At 38.9% G+C, this 19,890-nt stretch overlaps 1 protein-coding gene across 1 annotated transcript in view; it reads left to right on the top strand.

Moving 5' to 3' along the window:
• ARHGAP10 (Rho GTPase activating protein 10) overlaps positions 1-19,890 on the top strand; it is a 334,910-nt gene that overhangs the window by 190,079 nt on the left and 124,941 nt on the right. Inside the window, exons 14-15 of the mRNA XM_079706406.1 lie at positions 7,409-7,483; positions 13,641-13,728. Of these exons, the coding sequence (XP_079562532.1) occupies positions 7,409-7,483; positions 13,641-13,728 (163 nt within the window). The remainder of the gene's footprint in view (positions 1-7,408; positions 7,484-13,640; positions 13,729-19,890) is intronic.

The raw sequence follows: 19,890 nt of genomic DNA, 5'->3' as shown, positions 1-19,890 counted from the left end.
GAGGGTTCCTTCTTCTCTACACCCTCTTCAGCATTTCTTATTTGTAGACTTGTGGATGATGGCCATTCTGACTGGTGTGAGGTGATGCCTCATTGTGTGTTGATTTGCATTTCTCTAATAATTAGCGATATAGCATAGCATTCTTAAGCCTTGTTGCTAGGTATTTCCTCACCAATTTTTCCTAATCATTTTACATATGATACTGTTTCCCTTTTATTTTCAAGAATCTTTCAAGATATATAAGATATAATTATCAAACATACTCAAAATTATTATACACACACATACATGCATGAATATTTGTATTTGTTCATTACATAGCCAACAGGGGAGTTTGTCTTTGCAGTGCCGGTGAGATGTGTAAATCTTTATTTGTACTTATGCATGTCCATGTTTGTATATGCACAGGTCCCTCATTAATAATGACACATTGCAGATTTTTGATGTGAATGTGAACATGAACATTAATGACCTTTCACCCCTGTTGTCAACATGCACAAATGCAAATAAACATTTCACTTCCTCTGCAAATATTGATCAAATATCTCAGTTCACACCAAGCACTTTGCTGGTTACTAGATGAGAAGTGAATGAATGTTAGTTTATAGACCCCTGGAATCTGATCATTTATTCTGTAGAATCACACACCTGGAAAGTTTTTTGCAATCATCTTGTGCCTGTTACCATCAGAAGTGTTGATGTTCCAGTTTGAGCCTTTTTTTATACTGTTATATCTATATTTTTTCTTTTTAAAACATTTTTTACAAATTTCATATTGGAGTATAGTTGATTTACAATGTTGTATTATTTTTTGTAGTTATAAATAATCTTTTTTTGTCTCTTCATTTTCTTTCCACATCTCTTTACTAACCAATCATCAACTTATCAATTACTGATTCAGTTTATTCAGTTTTTTTGTTAAATGTATACCATGTGCTCTCAGGCACAGAATCTGCTCCTGAAGCCAAAAATGTTCTTTCCTAAACAAAAGACTTTCTGGCTGGGTTAGTCCCAAGTTGTTCTCTGTTTTCATTTTAATTCTCTTTTTAATTTTACCCTATGTGTTCACTTTGTTCTACCTCAGTGCCTAAAATATAGTAAGTCCTCAATACTTTTAATGAAATTAACAGGAAATTAAGTGTGATATAATTTCTAGCCTGTTATCTTCTCATTTCCTTCCAACTTCTTCCTTTCATTTTATATTCTTCTTCTCCCTGTTTGCCTTTCCTGTGTGTGAGTTTTAATTACCTGTCTTCTCTCTTCTGCTTCCTTAACTCCAAATGGCACTGTTTTCTTCTTACTCACCTCATTGACTTGTCAGTTGAATCCCTCCAGCCTTTACCTCCACGTCTGTTGTTTAATGGAATTTATCAACCCTCTAAGACTTTCTTTTTTCCTTTTGCTTGTAATTTTTTTTATTGTCTTAAAGTATCTTCTTTTCTCTTTTGATTCTCCAGCCCACCAACAAGGACCTCTGGTTGCCCACTGGGGCTCCTGAGTTCCAGGCAGCTGTTTTCTGGAGCTGAATGGACCCTCTGGGTCTGGTAGCATCATTTGGGTTTGGAGAAGGAAACAGTGAGGCAGAGATGATGATGAAACCTGACTCATTCCTACTTCTCGCCCCTCTCCTCAAGGAAGATGTGGGCAGTGCTTAGTGACAGCACTGTGTGAGATTGGAGGAGGCAGGTGGTGGGAAGGAAGGCACGTTTGATTTCACCTTGGCCACTTTGCCCAGGGACAGCTGTCATCAGCTGCTTGTCAGTGAACTTGAGAGCACTTACCTTGCCTTGACTACCAATCAGAACCAATCTTATAAATTAAAAGAAAAAAAAATCCTTGGGCCTATAAACACTTTGACCCGATTATAGATTTTTGTTAAAAGTTAGAAAGTATTGTGGTAATGATACCTGTCAGTAAGCTTTGATATGCCGAAAAAGTTTTAATACCTTGGATTTAAAAAACATATTTTATGGGAGTACAGTTGATTTATAATGCTGTGTTAGTTTCAGGTGTACAGCAAAGTGATTCAGTTATAAATTTAGCCACTCTTTTTTAGATTCTTTTCCCATACAGGCCATTACAGAGTATTGCTCCCTGTGCTCCACAGTAGGTCCTTATTAGTGATCTATTTTATATGTGATAGTGTGTATATGTCACTCCCAATTTTCCAATTTATCCCCCTCCCCCCCACGTTACCCACTGGTAACCATAGTTTGTTTTCTACATCTGTAACTCTATTTCTGTTTTGTAGATACGTTCATTTGTATCCTTTTTTTAGATTCCACATATAAGTGATATCATATGGTAGTTATCTTTCTATGTTTGACTTACTTCACTCATTATGACAGTTTCTAGGTCCATCCGTGTTGCTGCAAATGGCATTATTTCATTCTTTATTATGGCTGAGTAATATTCCATTGTACTTATTACTACATCTTTATCCATTTGTCTGTCAATGGACATTTAGGTTGCTTCCATGTCCTGGCTATTGTACATAGTGCTTCATTGAACATTGGGGTGCATGTATCTTTTCAAATTATGGTTTTCTCTGGATATATGCCCAGGAGTGGGATTGCTGGATCATATGGTAGCTCTATTTTTAGTTTTTTAAGGAACCTCCATACTGTTCTCCATAACGGCTGTACCAGTTTATATTGCCACCAACAGTGTAGGAGGGTTCCCTCTTCTCCACACCCTCTCCAGAATTTATTGTTTGTAGATTTTTTTGATGTTGGCCATTCAGAGTGGTGTGAGGTGATACCTCACTGTAGTTTTGATTTGCATTTTTCTAATAATTAGTGATGTTGAGCATCTTTTCATCTGTACGTTGTCTTTGGAAAAATGTTTATTTAGATCTGCCCATTTTTTGATTGGGTTGTTTGTTTTTCTGATATTCAGCTTCATGAGCTACTTGTATATTTTGGAGATTAATCCCTTGTCACTTGCTTCATTTGCGAATATTTTCTCCCATTCTGAGGGTTGTCTTTTCGTTTTGTTTATTAATACCTTGGATATTTAAGTTTTTAGTTCTTAAGTGTAATGTCTGGTTTGGGCCAAGTTCAATCTGTATCTGCAGTTCTAAAATAATTTCAAGTCAAATCAACCTAGCTATACCTATTCTATACTCAAGTATTCTATGCAAGGCACCGTGAAAACTATTAAAAATAAACAAATGAAAAAATCCCAAATCAAAGTTAACCTAATATCTTTCCAGTTAATATCTCTATGTATTTGGGGAGAAAAGGAAGAACACAGGTCCACGATTCTTTTTTTTCTTTAACAATTTATTTATTTTTAATTTTTTTGGCTTCATCGGGTCTTGCTTGTGTCACGCGGGCTCTCTTGTTGAGGCACGCAAGCTCAGTAGTTGTGGCGCATGAGCTTAGTTAGCTGTCACACGGCATGTGGGATCTTAGTTCCCTGACCAGGGATCGAACCCACATCTCCTGCACTGGAAGGTGGATTCTTTACCACTGGACCACCAGGGAAGTCCCAGAGTCCACAATTCTTAATCTGAAAATTCTGAGGTGGACGTGTTTGAGCAAAGTCAATATGGGACATATACTGTCCCATATTTAACGTCTTCAGATAGGTTTGGTGTGGAAACTATTTTTAACATAGTGACATATGAATATTCATGCTGAGTGGGGAAAAATACAGACCTAAATAACCAGATGTCAGGTCAGGCATTCAGATTTTTGATTTTGGCAACTGTGAATAGCAGAATGTGGGCTTGTTTTAAAATGTGATCAGGTGTTAAAAGAAAATAATTACGAGTCACGTTCAGAAAAAGGGAATATCAGAGGGTGTGGAGAAAAAGGAACCCTCCTACATTGTTGGTGGGAATGTAAATTGGTACACCCACTATGGAGAACAGGATGGAGTTTCCTTAAAAAAACTAAAAATAGAGCTACCATCTGATCCTGCAATCCCACTCCCAGGCATATATCTGGAAAAGACAAAGACTCTGATTCAAAAAGATGCCTGCACCCCAAGGTTCATAGCAGCACTGTTTATAGTAGCCAAGACATGGAAGCAATCTAAAGGTCATCGACAGATGAATGGATAAAGAAGATGTGGTGTGTGTATATATATATACACACATATATATACAATGGACTATTACTCAGACATAAAAAAGAATGAAATAATGCCATTTACAGCAACACGGATTGACCTAGAGATTATCATACTAAATGAAGCAAGTCAGACAAAGACAAGTATCATACAATATCACTTATATGTGGAATCTAAAATATGATACAAATGAAGTTATTTACAAAAACAGAAACAGACCCATAGACATAGAAACAAACTTACGGTTACCAAAGGGGATAGTGGCGGTGGTGGGGGAGATACATTAAGAGTCTGGGATTAACAGATACACACTGCTGTATGTAAATTAGGTAAACAACAAGGACCTACTGTGGAGCACAGCGAACTATAGTCAATATCTTGTAATAACCTATAACGGAAAAGAATCTGAAAAGGAATATATATATAGACACATATATACTCACACAGATACGTATAGCCGAATCACTTTGCCGTACAGTTGAAACTAACACAACATTGTAAATTAACTATACTTCAACAGAAAAAATGGTGAAAAAAGAATATATAAGTTCAAAACAGATAAAAATTTTAATAAAAGGGAATATCACTGTGGGTGGTGACAGAAAAGGTGGGATTTTCTTCTGATTTGATGGTCTGGATGGGATTTCATCTTGCTCAGTGTCGACTCTTGGGCAACTAGAATCACACCTGCCATGTATTTATTTGATGAATAAATATTTGGCAGATGAATTATTAATGAAGAGAAGGGGAAGAACCTCCCCATCAGAGGAGACTTGTGCCTGAGGAGGGGATGAATTTGATCGTCAGGGGTCTGCTCTGATTGAAGACGAATACTCTGTAATAAATGTGGGTAGGTGAGGTGGGACCCCTTATGGGGAGTTATGTGTCTGTGCCTTACATGCTTCTTCAGCTGAGGAATTGGATTGGATCTGATGACTTAACTTTTAAACAGGGATGGGAGAGACCTAAGGTAATCAAAGTGGCTTGAAAAATAGAAAGTAGAAAAAATGATGGTGTTGAGAATGGATTATGGTTGTATGTATGTCCCTGTAGGGATGCTCAACATGCAGGCATCAAATTCGAGGCCGTGCTGAAGAAGCAGAGATTAGTCCAAAGTGTGAAGAAAATGCAGAGATGGTGATCTGTTGCATTTGGAAAGTGACAGGAAGTCAAAGAAAATGTTCAAAATTCTATTACTTGGTGATGAGAAATGCTGATCCCTTTGGCTGAAAGGGGAAATTTGGAAGAGAAGTTGGAGACAATATATGAATCGTATGACTTGGCATATTGATTGGTTTATATTCTTCAAATCTATTTATATGATGTCTTTTGTATGTCGTGTGTGTGTTCATAGATGTAAAATTTGTCCCAAGTCCTTAGTCCAGAGCTGTTAAGGACAGTGTAACAAGAAACAGTAAATCCTACATGACTTGAGGGTATGTGGTCTAGGTGCCGTTTCCAAGCTGCTTTTATAGGAGGTTTATTTAAATTTCATGTTAAAAAAGGAAAAACTGTGTTGAGTAGCATTAGTTCCCCCTTGTACCTTTCATTATGCATTAGCAATTAACTCTCCTCTCGGGTTGATGAATTTGAACTTGATCTATTATCTGATAGTAATTACCAGCACAGAGTGATGATTATTGCTGAAGTAACATTCTCATTTCATTTCTCTTTGTATGTCGGGCACTTCTCATAGGGCACATTTGTTTGCAGAATATGACTTGCTCTTTTGGCTTCTGGCTTTGAGGCCACTATTTTAGGTTTCTTAAATAGAGTAGTATTGAAAAAAATCCTCTGGTATTTAAAATTCTCTGGACATGGTCTTCTAGCCTGTAGGAGACAGAAGGAGTGGGCTCTGGCTGGTCTTTTCTCCTCCAGCAGGCTCAAGCTCTGATTTTTGTGTTTCTTGACAGTGTCTTTTTTTCTCAACTCCTGGCAGGGCGGACCTGCATTTTTCTCTGCTCTTGGAGTCAGTGTTTCCCATCATGAAGGTGCCTCTCTGCTACTTTGATTCTTGAGCCTTCTGAATAGTCTTCTGTAGGCTGAAGGGCCAGCCTTTGCTCTTGTGGTCCTTTGAGCTCTCTAGAGACAATCGAGAGAGAAGGTGTGTCTGTTTTGCTGGGGCTGCCATAATCAAGTACCACAGACTGGGTGGCTTAAGCAACAGAAGTTTATTTTCGCAGAGTTCTCGGGGCTAGAGATCCGAGGCAGGGTGTCAGCAGGGCTGGTTTCTTCTGAGGGCCCCTCTCCATGGCTTGTGGATGGCCGTCTTCTCCCTGTGTTTTCACACTGTCTTCCTTCTGTTTGCATCTGTGGCCTGATCTCTGCTTATAAGTATACCAGTCATATTGGATTAGGGCCCACCCTCATGACCTTGTTTTAACTTAACCCCTTCTTTTAAAGACCTTAGTTCCAGAAACAGTCACATTCTGAGGTACTGGGGGTTAGGACTTCAACATATGAATTTTGGGGGACACAATTCAGCAAATAACAGACAAATAGGACATTTCAGTAGCTTGAAACTGAGTAAGGAGAAAGAAATAAAAGGCAGCACAGTGAAACAGCCTCTGATCCTCATTTGGAGGCTTAGTGCTTCTCACTGGACAGTGCATGTAATGGCTCTTAAAAAAAACCCAAACAAAACAAGTTTTGCTTTACTTTTTTTTTTTTTTTTTGCGGTACACGGGCCTCTCACTGCTCTGGCCTCTCCCGTTGCGGAGCACAGGCTCCGGACACACAGGCTCAGCGGCCATGGCTCATGGGCCCAGCCGCTCCGCGGCATGTGGGATCTTCCCGGACTGGGGCACGAACCCGTGTCCCCTGCATCGGCAGGCGGACTCTCAACCACTGCACCACCAGGGAAGCCCTGCTTTACTTTTGAGTGAGTGATTTCCATGGTCTTCAAGAATCATCCAAACAACGGTTTCTTCCTGTGTACTAATCAGCACCATATTATTTTTAAAAGGCTAAAACTTTGCAAGACAAATCTCAAGAATAAGTAAACATAAGAAACGTGAAAGGTGCCATGCATCTTTACAAATTGCATTGATATGTGCGAGTACTACTTAATCAACTTTTTTTCATAACCACTGGCTCCTTACATTTTGGCCACCTGGAACAGTGTTTTATGAGATCATCTTCCAACCGTAACGCATGAATACCAAGCTGCTAAGGCAAGTTGGTAAACACTCACTTTTGTCAAACATTGTTTTTATAGGCAACAGGAATGCTGCTAATGTGAGTTAGCAAGGACTCTGAGTGCCACTGTTTGTTGACAGCTTTTCAGATTTGACTGTCTCGTATTTGCTAACATTTCGTCTCTTCCAAATAGGTATAAACGACCAAGGATTGTACAGAGTTGTGGGGGTGAGTTCAAAGGTCCAGAGACTTCTGAGTATGTTGATGGGTATGCCTCTTTTCTAATCATTTTCCATGCATTGTTTGTTTATGTCCGTTGTCTTTGCAACTCAGTGTTTCATATAATGTAACTTGGGAATCCATTCTTTTCTTCTGCCGTCTTGGAGTCCTTTTCTCCTGCGCAGAGACAGTTGGCTCAGAGAAGTCGGTTAGTGTTTGCTCAGGTCCCCCTTACTAAGGAATGGAGGAAGAAAAGAAGGCAGCTCGTGGGTGAATGTCTTCTCCTGCTTGCTTCTCCCAGGGGAGTAGCAGCCAGGCCTCTGTGATTTGTGTGGCTTCCAAATTGCCCGTCCAAAGTCTTGACAGTACATTTAGTTGCACAAGACCACTGGGACTCGCTCATTTTTCTGGAGCTTCCACAACTGTCACTCAACAGCAAGGGTCTGATTCTCAGGGGTTCATTGGTATGCACAGTGGCTTGTTTGTAGTTTGCACCAGGCTGTTCTCCAGAACCATGCCTGCTCCATCTGTGCTGATAACACAGTGTTCTTTGGCATCGCAGACAAGAGGAAGCCAGAAAGTGAATTCATTTCATTACCCCAGACGTTATGTGAATGACAAAGCGCTTTTACATTACACTCTGCTGTCAGCTCAGTGCCACCTGTAAGAGGCCCTGCTTCTCCGCCCCCCATGACCCCAAAGCAGGCTGCCTCCTGCGGGGGTGAAGATAACTCATCAGGCTTGAGGGCCTGTGTGTCAAACCGATCTGTCATTACGACCTTGCTAAATATTAATTTATTTGATATCTCACTTCAATTAATCAATATTAACAGTGCCCTCAGGTATTCTGTCAATGCATTTAAACCCGTCTGCATCTTAAGGCATTGTCGCAAAGACTTACTTTGAGCAAGCATACACCGAGCTGAATAAAATCAGCCGGGATGTTACGGATAGCGTTGCTTGTTTGGCTGTGTTTGAATTCAGGATTTAATAAGCAACAACTCTTTTCTTAGCTTATTAACCACAGGAAAAATGCCTCGTCATGGCTTGGAGAGCCTTATTAGAATACATTCGCTTTCATGAGTTGTTTTCATTTTCTGCCTCTCTGGTTTAACTTGGGTATGCAATTTTGGCAGTCAGATTTTCCTTTTTACCATTAGTGGGCTCCAGATTAAATAGACTCAGGTTGCCAGTGGTTCAGTAGCAGCTGGCAGAATTTAATGGGACAACAGCATCTGCTTTTAGTTAATTTTAAAATTAGAAACACTTCTCTCATTTCCAAGATGGTGTTATGGTGATTAGAACTGAAAGACTCTGTTGGTATCAGAAAGGGAGATTTGGCTGAAAGGCACACTTGGCAGTGAATTGGTTATAAGGACCCGAGCTTTATTTTATTATCTTCTCATTCATGTTCGAGGGCAGCTCAAACAAGCAGGTGTCCCTGTGGTCACCCTGAGGTGTTAAGCTGTCTCCAGATTTGTTCTTAAACTCATAAAAACCATATGATCATCAGCATCCCTGGACTCGGGTGGTGCTTTCCTCTGCTCATGGGAAATGTCCCAAGACAGTTCTGAACTTGCAAGGTGCTTAAAATATCTAAACCCTCAAAAATTCATGACCTGGAAAACCGTTTTCACTTTCCGTGAGGCTCAGCGTAGAGAAGTCCAGGACACAAGCATGACACAAGCTCATTTAAGCTGCTGGCAAAAAGAAATGCTGTGTTTTCAGTAATATCATTCTGCAATCAAAGGAAATTAGAAAATTGACACAAGGGAAAGATACTGACTTACTGTTTTCTTATAAAGTAATGCATTTAAGGGAACGGCACAGGATAAATTAATTTTACTTCATGTCTAAATAATTCCTAGTATGAATTTAAGATGGTCAGTCACAAACTTCGGATTTTTATTAGCATTAATATCATTTTCTTGTTACTTTACGTTACCAACTCAAACTTCAGCTCTTAATGAAAGAGATTTATTCACTATTTCCTAATGAATTTAAGATTACCTTAAGATGTTTCTTTCCTTTCTTCCTGATTCAGCAAGTGTTCAAATTGAACTAATTTATACCTCTTCCAAAAAAAGAATTTGAGTTTCTGAATAGTTGTGTACACACTGTCCTGTAGATATTCATTTTCTACATTTCCCAACCTCTCTACATTGTTTCAAAGTTATATATGTTTAAGAGAAAAAAATTGGGTGAGTCTGCCAGATTTTTAATTTTGCTCTTTTGTACCAATCTATTTTTTTCCCTCCAGTAGATAATTAATTCTGATAATTTTGCCCATTTGTGGTACTAGGAGTTATTTTTTTAAATTATTTATTTATTTACTTTTAAAAACTAAATTTTTTTATTTTGAAATAATCTCTAGCCTGCAGAAAAATTGCAAGTAAATGGTACCATAGACTCCCATAATACCCCTTCCCCAGATTTACCAAGTTTTAACATTTTTAGGCAGTTATTTTTTAAAATTTCGATTCCTCCAGATGACGTTTATTTCAAATTTGAATTTTTTCAAAGTACTTTTTGTTTGGAATGCATTTTTCTTTGCAGAAATGAAAAGTAACCTAACTTTTTAACAATCTGAGATAAAGTTCCAAGTCGTTTTATATATTTTTTTTTTTTTGCGGTACGCGGGCCTCTCACTGTTGTGGCCTCTCCCATTGCGGAGCACAGGCTCCGGACATGCAGGCTCAGCGGCCATGGCTCACGGGCCCAGCCGCTCCGCGGCATGTGGGATCCTCCCGGACCGGGGCACGAACCCGTGTCCCCTGCATCGGCAGGTGGACTCTCAACCACTGCGCCACCAGGGAAGCCCCCGTTTTATGTTTTTTGACAGGAACTTCTGTTTACTTTGGTTCTCTTTAGTTCTTGAGAGCTAATCATTTACTTTGCTATTATTTTTCCTTTATTGCCATTTTTACATAAAATATTTTTGTATTTAAAATATTTTCAGCATTCTTTAAATACTCCTGTGTAAAAGTTTGTGGTGATTTCTAAAAGAAGGATGCATGCTTAATATCTTGCATGTTTTCTTCACTTGTGTCTCTATCGGGTGTGTTTTCACGACCTTCACGTTTAAAATTACGATAGAGAAAAATATGTCTCCCTGTTCTTCTCCTTCCCCTTCCTAGTCGTCTTCTTTCCCTCCCCCATTCCTTTTTCTCCCTCCCCCTTCCTCCCCTGCCCCTTTCTTCTCTCCTCTCCGCCACCCATGAAGAACTAATGGCAGCTGACCACCATTTGTACTCCTCCAGGTCAGGTAGAGGAGTGGGCAGCTGCTGTCTCCCCTGGTGATGAGAGTTGTTTGCCTTCTTGGTCATCTTCCATCCCGGGGGCAGAAAGTAGCGGTCTTCTGGATTTTCCAGCAGCCTCCTAGCTTTCCCTTGGACCAAGTTTCTTAAGGTTCCACAAGAACATGCCCCAGTGAGCAATTACATTCCTTCCCCCCTTTACAGGTGTTTTTCTTTTCCTTCTTCTTTTTTTTTTTTTTTTGCTCTAACAGAGGGCACACATAGTCTGGTAGAAGTTTTTTTGTTTTTTTGTTTTTTATTAGAAACTTGAAGCAGTTGGGGAAGGCAGGGAGAAATAGCAGATGAGGTGTCTTTGGGTGAGTCACAGTTTTTTAGTAAGTGGGGTGAAAATGTAACAGATGAATTATCGCGATTGGTAGGTTGGAACTCAGCTGAGTTAGAATTGTCCTGTGTTCTTTTTTCTTCTCCTTCTTTGGAATGAAAGCATCAGAGCAGGGAAGGGAAGGTGCTGGGAAAATGTGGTGGTAGCTTGTGTGCGCTGGTGAATTTTCTGTTTGTTTCTAACTTTAATTTGTAAAAACAGCTGGATGATTTTATTTATTTTAAGACAGAGAACCATAGAAAGCCAGAAATCAGACTAATTTAGGGGAGTTTTACTAAAAACATATTACCATGTTTACTTTGTTTGTAGGACTTTGCACAAAGATTGAGGGAAAAAGTAAGCTAATGTAGCTGAAAAAGATTCTGATTTTGGATTATAAAGAATATTTTCCAAACTCATTAAATCACTGGGCGTCTTCAAGTACTTTAGACTGGGACCCAAGTCAGTGTCGAGTAGGGTGCCAGCACTTTGGGCTGGGCTGAAAGTTTCCTGTTTCAAAAAAATGACCACTGGTTATAGAATTATGAAGCATTTACCCAAATAAAAAGTCAACTATTTGTATCTCTGTTCATTAGTTTAGGTTTTAAACTAATCCACAAGGTGTAGTGTTCCTTGGCCAGAAAGGAAACAGAATTTCTACCTTATTTATAGTAGAACATATATTCTGATTGAACACTCTAAATGCATTTTTAAGTTTGAATCCCAAATAAGTTATTAACAAATTTACCTAGTCCCAGTGCATCCACAGATTGTTAAGAGCTGCTAGGGATGATTGAGTTATTTGAAAACAGTGAAAATTTAATAGAGGATTAATACCATAGACATTATATAGTCATTGGCTTCTCATGTGACAGCTCCTTTTTATTCCATGAATTCAAAGGATGGCTTATTTTTTCATAGAAAGACTATGGTTCTCAAAATATAGAATGATCATTTGGTCAAAAGCTGAAAATAAAATATTTCCTTTAGAAGCCTCCTGGATTTTAAAATGGTGATTTGCTGGTAGCAAGTTGATTGAAAATGTTATCTGACTTGTATGAGATTTAAATAATTGACTTAATGAGAGAGAGAATATTCAGTTACTGCAGTAATTGGTTGGCAAAGCCTTTAGAACAGAATTATTTAGTCCTAGTTATAAAGGATTGCACCTTTAATCAGGGTGCTTAATTTGATTTCTTGAATGTATCTGTGGCTTGTCTGACAAACTCAGTAACAAATGAGTTCTGAATTGTAGGAACCGATCAAAATGTAATCAGTGTCAATTGCCATTGTTGTAGTTTATTGCATATTGCTGTCAGTTGCTGTAATCAAGAGCTGTTGAAGTGCTTTGAAAAGTTTCCAGACTTTTGAGTAATCGACTTCATGTGTCTGATGTTATGGCTGTGAAATAACCATCACTTCCTGTTTTACTTTATTTTCAAAAAGTTTGAGAAACAACATTGCATTGTCACCCATCCTTTCCCATGCGGAAGCCTCAAACTTTTTCAGTGGCACGCATGACTTAACATGGTGGTCCCATTTGGACAGGATTTTCTTTTTGAACTTTAGTTTGAAAAGGGTATACTAACAAGACGTTTCCTTCTGTATATAGACATATACAGTGTAAGGGAGGAAAAAATACGGAAACGAGTAGTTTTTTTGGGGGGTCTTAGTTGAAACATCATTCTGGAGTGAGGAAGGAATAAGTGTTTTCCATAAATCTCTTCTTTTCTCCTTTGTGTGGTTGGAGCGTAGAAACTCACTCCAGTTTCTGTTGATTGTTTGATGTCTTTCATCATAAGCCATTTACTGCGCCCTCCCATCGGTAGGTACCACTAGATATTTGAAAGGGCATTTGTAAGAAATGCATCATTAATGTACTTTTAGGACAAAGAAAACTACTTTAGAAGGAATGTCAGAAGTGTTATATAGAGGCTTCTAGTAAATATTTCTTGGATGAATGTATAGATTGTAACGTTAATGGGAAAGATTACCCATGAAAGACTTTTGAAGTTTATGTGTCATTTCTGTTTTAGTTGATCATGTATTAGTCTTCAGAAACATAATATGATGAGTATAAACCTTAGAAGTGTGGGACCAGACTTACCATCCTTTTCCCCCACTGACTTCTTGTTCTTCTAATAGGAATTTTGCCATTAAGAGTACTGCCTGTTTCCCCTGTCATAGCAGTGTGATAGCAATCATGCCACCTGAAACAAGTTCAAATATATAGACATAGCAAAATGCCACATGCTGTAAGCCCTGGCTACTGAGTAGTACCTTATAATAATAGTAGTAGTAGTAATAATAATAGCTGTACCTGCTTTGCAGTTGTGAATATTTAAATGCTCTGTCCAGTTCTTCCCTACTCCCAGCCCAACCCTTATCCTTTTACCTCAATCTTCACTACAGATTTTCTGAAGTGCTAGAAATGTCTGATAAAAGAATATGGCTTATAATATGATAAGAAATTATATGTAATGTTTTTATAGGAAACCACAGAATTCAATATTTGTGGTTTGGCTGTTTAAAAATGAGCCATTTGGTCAAGGTTTGAATTATTTTTTTCTTCCTTGCTTGCTCACCAGATGTGAAAACCTGCAATGAGGTGGACCTGGAGAATTCTATAGATTGGGAAGTGAAGACAATAACGAGTGCCCTGAAACAGTATTTGAGGTGAGCTCTTCTTGGTAGCGGGGCGGGGGAAGAGCGGACTGTTTGGATGTTTAACACACAGCAAATGCAGACTCCGAACATGCATCTCAGAAGTCAAAGCTTATGAGAAAGGAGAACATTTATGAGGTACCTAATGATGTCCCAGGAAGTGTGGGACATATTCAGTGAACATCAGTTGATAGATAAATTGCAACAGAACAGAACTCGAATAGACTTGGGTTTTGAAATAGAGTCTCTTGTGGATGTGAGTTTTTGGAATTAAATGCTCTGAAGCAGTAAGGAAAAAGGCTGTTTATTACATTCATTGAATCTTTTCTTTATGTTGTGGGCTAAAATGAAGATGTTTTAGTTTAAGTGTAAACCATGTGAACTTAAAGGCTTATAATGATGACATACAGATACAGAGTGATTTGAAAAGAAGTTTACTTGATGAGGTTTTTTTTTTTTTTAAGATAAACTTTGAGTTACATTTACTATAGGAAGTATCTAGGATGAGAGTTTGAAAAGCTTCATTTCTTTGAGCATTCACCTTTCTTGAGAAAAGAAAGGAAATGAATGATCACAAGGCTTGAGGTTAGATGAAGGACAAGTGCACTGAGTAAAGGAATGGAAAACAGTCACGACTGTAATTCTTAGGCTGTGGGTCCGCTGGGGACTTTGCTTTTTGTCTGGCAGACAAATGGCACTGCTCCCCCATCAACAGTTCTTTTTAACCAACACACAGGATTGATTTTCAGGTAAATACTATTTGGGTTCCAACAAACACATTAGAATCAACTTATATTACATACTTAGTGTTTTAAAAAATTTGTATATTTAAAAAATTTTTAATTTATACAAGCGGAGAGATGAGTATAGTGACTCCTCATGGCCCCGTTATCCTGCTCTTCGGTTTTCAACATTCAACACTTCTTGTTTCATTAGTCTCTCTACTGCCACTTTTTGGAATAATACTTTAAAGATTTTCTTAAACGTATTGCTGCACTCATAAATACTTGAGCGGGTATCTCAAAAAAGGTAAGGACTTACAAAAAAGGACGTTATAGAAAAGACAAAAAATATATAATTATCATATCTAACAAAATGCGTATGATGCAGTACTCAATCTGTGTTCTATTTTTGCAGATTTTTTTCAAAAACGTATTTTAATGTTTGTGTTAATTCCTTCAGGATTTCAACAGTGTCAGCGCATTTCATCTGGTTGATATGTTTTAAGTCGTTTTTCATTTGTGCAGTCCCCTCCCTCTACCCCACCCCACCCCCCCAGCATTTAATTTGTTGATGAACCTGAGTCATTTTTTAAAGTAGAATTTTCCACATTTTAGATATGGCTGGTGGTATCCTCAGGTTTCTCTGTTATCTGTCATGTTTCCTATGAGCAAATAGTTAAATCTATAGGCTTCGTTAGATTCAGATTTTGTTTATTTGTTGCAAGAATATATCATAGCAGTGCTATATTCTTCCTGTTGTGTTATTACATCAGGAGGCCTGTGTTGTCCAGTTGGCCCACTTTTTAATGAAATTAACATTTATCAGTGGGTTGAGGTGTGTGTTACCTATTTTCAAGTATTTTATTTAAAGAAGATATATTTTTTATTTTTATTATTTTTATTTTTTTTACATCTTTATTGGAGTATAATTGCTTTACAATGGTGTGTTACTTTCTGCTTTATAATAAAGTGAATCAGTTATACATATACACATGTTCCCATATCTCTTCCCTCTTGCATCTCCCTCCCTCCCACCCTCCCTATCGCACCCCTCTAGGTGGTCACAAAGCACCGAGCTGATCTCCCTGTGCTATGCAGCTGCTTCCCACTAGCTATCTATTTTATGTTTGGTAGTGTGTATATGTCCATGCCACTCTCTCACTTTGTCACAGCTTACCCTTCCCCCTCCCCATATCCTCAAGTCCATGCTATAGTACGTCTGTGTCTTTATTCCCATCTTACCCCTAGGTTCATCATGACATTTTTTTTCCATTTTTTTTCACATTCCATATATATGTGTTAGCATACGGTATTTGTCTTTCTCTTTCTGACTTACTTCACTCTGTATGACAGACTCTAGGTCCATCCGCCTCACTACAAATAACTCAATTTCGTTTCTTTTTATGGCTGAGTAATATTCCATTGTATATATGTGCCACATCTTTATCCATTCATCTGTCAATGGACAGTTAGGTTGCTTCCATGTCCTGGCTATTGTAAATCGAGCTGCAATGAAGACTGTGGTACATGACTCTTTTTGAATTATGGTTTTCTCAGTGTGTATGCCCAGTAGTGGGATTGCTGTGTCATATGGTAGTTCTATTTGTAGTTTTTTAAGGAACCTCCATACTGTTCTCCATAGTGGCTGTACCAATTCATATTCCCACCAGCAGTGCAAGAGGGTTCCCTTTTCTCCACACCCTCTCCAGCATTTATTGTTTCTAGATTTTTTTTTTTTTTTTTTTTTTTTTTTGTGGTACGCGGGCCTCTCACTGCTGTGGCCTCTCCCGTTGCGGAGCACAGGCTCCAGACGTGCAGGCTCAGCGGCTATGGCTCATGGGCCCAGCCGCTCCGCGGCATGTGGGATCTTCCCAGACCGGGGCACGAACCCGTGTCCCCTGCATCGGCAGGCGGACTCTCAACCACTGTGCCACCAGGGAAGCCCTCTGTTTATTCTTTTTTCTTTTGTCGTACCCAGGTACGTGGGGAGTTGCTTGCCTTTTGGGGGGTCTGAGGTCTTCTGTCAGCGTTCAGTAGCTGTTCTGTAGGAGCTGTTCCACGTGTAGATGAATTTCTGATGTGTCTCTGGGGAGGAAGGTGATCTCTATGTCTTACTCCTCCGCCATCTTCCTCAGCTCCCAAAGAAGATGTTTTTAGCCACTGTTTGAGATTTTTTTTCTTAACCTGTTAAGTACAGTCAGTCCTCTGTATCCACAGGTTGATCCCACCTTCATGGATTCAACCAACCGTGGGTGGTGTAGGATGTTTACGGTCCACAGTTGGTTGAATCTGTGGAAACTCAGGCCAGGCTGTAGAACTTGAGCATCTGCAGATTTTGATGTCCAAAGTGGGTCCTGGAACCAATCCGGTGCTTATGCTGAGGGGCGACCTTATTATTATCCCTGTCCTAGAAAGGGGTAAAATGAAGGCTAAATCAATGTGCTTGTGTTTAGTTTGCCACTGGTAGTGAGTAACTGGTTTAGATGTGGATTATGGTAATATCTCATGAGCCCCAACCCTGGGATTGGAGTGCCCGCTTCCTGATGATATTGACATCTTATGTGGTTTGTTCATTGCAGTATCTCAGCATCTAGAGCTAACTCTGTCACTCAAATACGAGAGCAGAGGTTCTAAACTGGGGATGATTTTGGTACCCTCCAGCCCTACTCCAGGGTTCTTTGGCAATATTTGGAGACATTTTTGATTGGCAGGATTGCTGAAGAGGGATGCTGCTGGCATCTAATGCGTGGAGACCAGGGATGGACTGCTGAAGATCTGCAGTGTGACAGACGGCCCTCCCCTGTCCCCAGATGTGCACAATGTCAGTAGTGTTGAGGTTGAGAAAGCCTGTTTTAGACGGATGAGGGACAGAATGGGTGAAGGCTATAAAAATAAAATAAATTTCCTGTGTTAATCTGACCAGCAGAGGATGGTGCCTTGCCAGGAGGTAGCTTTAAACCCAGTTTGCTCTTTGGTAAACTTATGCCTAGTACAGTTCAAAATGATTTGGTTATTGGTTGGAAGCTAAGGGCATCCAGTTCTTTTGTAGTAAATTGCATGTGTTTTTTTTCCTCCTTCACATGATTCTTTCTTCCCTTGTTGGGGGAATTAGTTTAATAAACTAGAGGATCTTTTTCTGCAATATATACAATTTCTTTCTGGTTCTTGATACTCTCTGAAGTTAGTTCCTTCTTGTCCCTGGTCTTGTGTTACTTTTTCTGTCTTTTTTTTTTTCTCTTTACATTGCTTCATCCTGTTGAATTTCACTTTTAAGCAAACAGTGCCTACAGAAGAACATTAGGAGATGCTATTATTGTATAACTTCACTTCTAACAATATACATAGGCTGCCTGAAGGTGATAAAGTGATTATCGTAAAATGGCAGATTCCTTGGGAGATTTGAAAGTTAGGTTGCTCTTCTTTTCCCCTATGTTATTTTTAGCAACCGAAGATGCAGTAATTAGGATTTAATTAATAAGTTTTCTGGTGATGCACCAAATAGGAGAAAACTGAGGTTTTTATTTACCTTCATTTTGGCTACCTGGTTACTGTCAAGCAAGGGTGCTTCTTTTAGCACAAGAGGTAATACAGTGTGATGGTTTGGAGCATGGGCTCTGAAGCCAGCCTGCCTGGGTCACTTAGGGCACAGTGACACGAAGCTGAATATAGCTTTTCTCACCAAAGAAGCTGTTGCCCTTGAATTCTTTTCACTGCAAATATTGGATCGGAGGTTGGAAATAGAAGAAGGGAAATAGATAAACATTCCCATCCCCGCTCCATCCCCCAACAAACACTAAACTAAAATGAGGAGCAAAGCCTCCAGGGTCTGCAAGATAGAAAAAGATGTGCAGTAGACACATGTATGGCATCTCTCGTTTTCTTCTTCTGACTTGAGGCAAAGGTTTTTCTTTTTCTTTTTTTTTTAAACTAAAACGAGGGTTGGATTCCAGCCCTCTGGTTGATTTTCCATCTATCCCGACCATAATTTTGATTTCCGATATTGTGTTCATTTCAGCATTTTCCCATTGTCAGGGGAGAGATGAGCTATTTTGTGAGGTTTGTAGTAAAATGATTTTACCTGGAAGAAACTTCTAAGCTTGGAAATGAGAATGGGACTTTTGGGGAAGAAAATGCCATCTTAGTAAATCTTATGCTTTATACCCCTAGACAGATCCCAATGAGAGGTAGCTCATGTTGGGTGAGAAGCCGACAGGTATGATGACTCAATATAATCAATTTTGTATGGGGAACTTGTCATTTTTATTACTGCTTCCCCAACATTAACAATACTTAATACTTATTTTTTTATGCTGCATTGCCTGGCTAGACATACAGCAGTGATATAAGCAGCATGTAGAAGATACCTAGATACAAATTCATTTTTATTGGAAAAGAAATGCTCTCTGTGGGGTTTCTGAGTGTTCTCATTTTTCCCCCTTTCTTTTCGAAACCCTTTAACTTTCATTCTCTGACACATTAGCATTTTCCTTCATCGCTACTTCCTGCTTGTTCGAGTTTTGAAACAAAACCAAAGGTTTCCTTCTGATTGCCTCTTCTTTTTCTTTAGTCTGTGGTGTAATTCATTTTATTTTTCTTTTCTAAATGAGAGTGTAGGGGATGAAGGGGAGGGAGAGAGGAAATAAAAGAACAGTTTTTTCTTCACTAGTGCTTTTAAGTTTTAGCTTCGGCCTCTACAGCTGTCATTTCATGCGCATGCGTGCGCATATGTGTGTCCCTGTGTGTCCTGCAGCATCAAACACTGTATGTAAGATAAAATGGTGGCTACTAGGGGATGGTGGAGGGATAAGATTGATGGTGTATAAGGGTACAAACTTGTAAGGAGTAGTAGATAGACCCTGGAGATCTAAGGTACAGTAGAATGAATGTAGACAATAATAGTACACTATAATTATGTAATGTGATAAATATTGATACATCGGTGATATCACAATATATAAATGTATCAAAATCATAGGCTGTACACCTTAAACTTATCCAATGTTCCCAGTGAAATTTATTCAATAAACATTGTATGTAGGGAACATAATCTGTAAATATGTTTTTCCATTTTGTTCCAGTTTTATTGATGTGTAACTGACGTACAATAAACTGCATATATTTATAGTATACATTTTGATAAGTCTGATGTGTGTGTACATCTGTGAAGCCATCACCAAAATCAAGTGGCTGAACCTTCCCATCACCCCCAGAGTTTCCTCAAGCCCCTTTGAACTCCCTATCTCTCACTTTTCTCTTCTCATTCCCTCATCCCTGGGCAAACCACTGGTCTGCTTTCTGTCACTATACATTAATTTGCACTTCCTATAATTTCATATAAATGGAGTCACATAGCATGTACTTTTTAAAACCTGGGTTCTTTCACTCAGCATAATTACAGATTCACCTGTGTTGTAGCAAGGACCAATAGTTCATTCCTTCTCAATGCTAACTA

The sequence above is a fragment of the Hyperoodon ampullatus genome, assembly GCF_949752795.1.
Source record: "Hyperoodon ampullatus genome assembly, chromosome: 1".
Taxonomy (NCBI): Eukaryota; Metazoa; Chordata; class Mammalia; order Artiodactyla; family Ziphiidae; genus Hyperoodon; species Hyperoodon ampullatus.
Note: the sequence above shows the minus strand (reverse complement) of the source record. Positions and strands in the feature narration are given on the sequence as shown.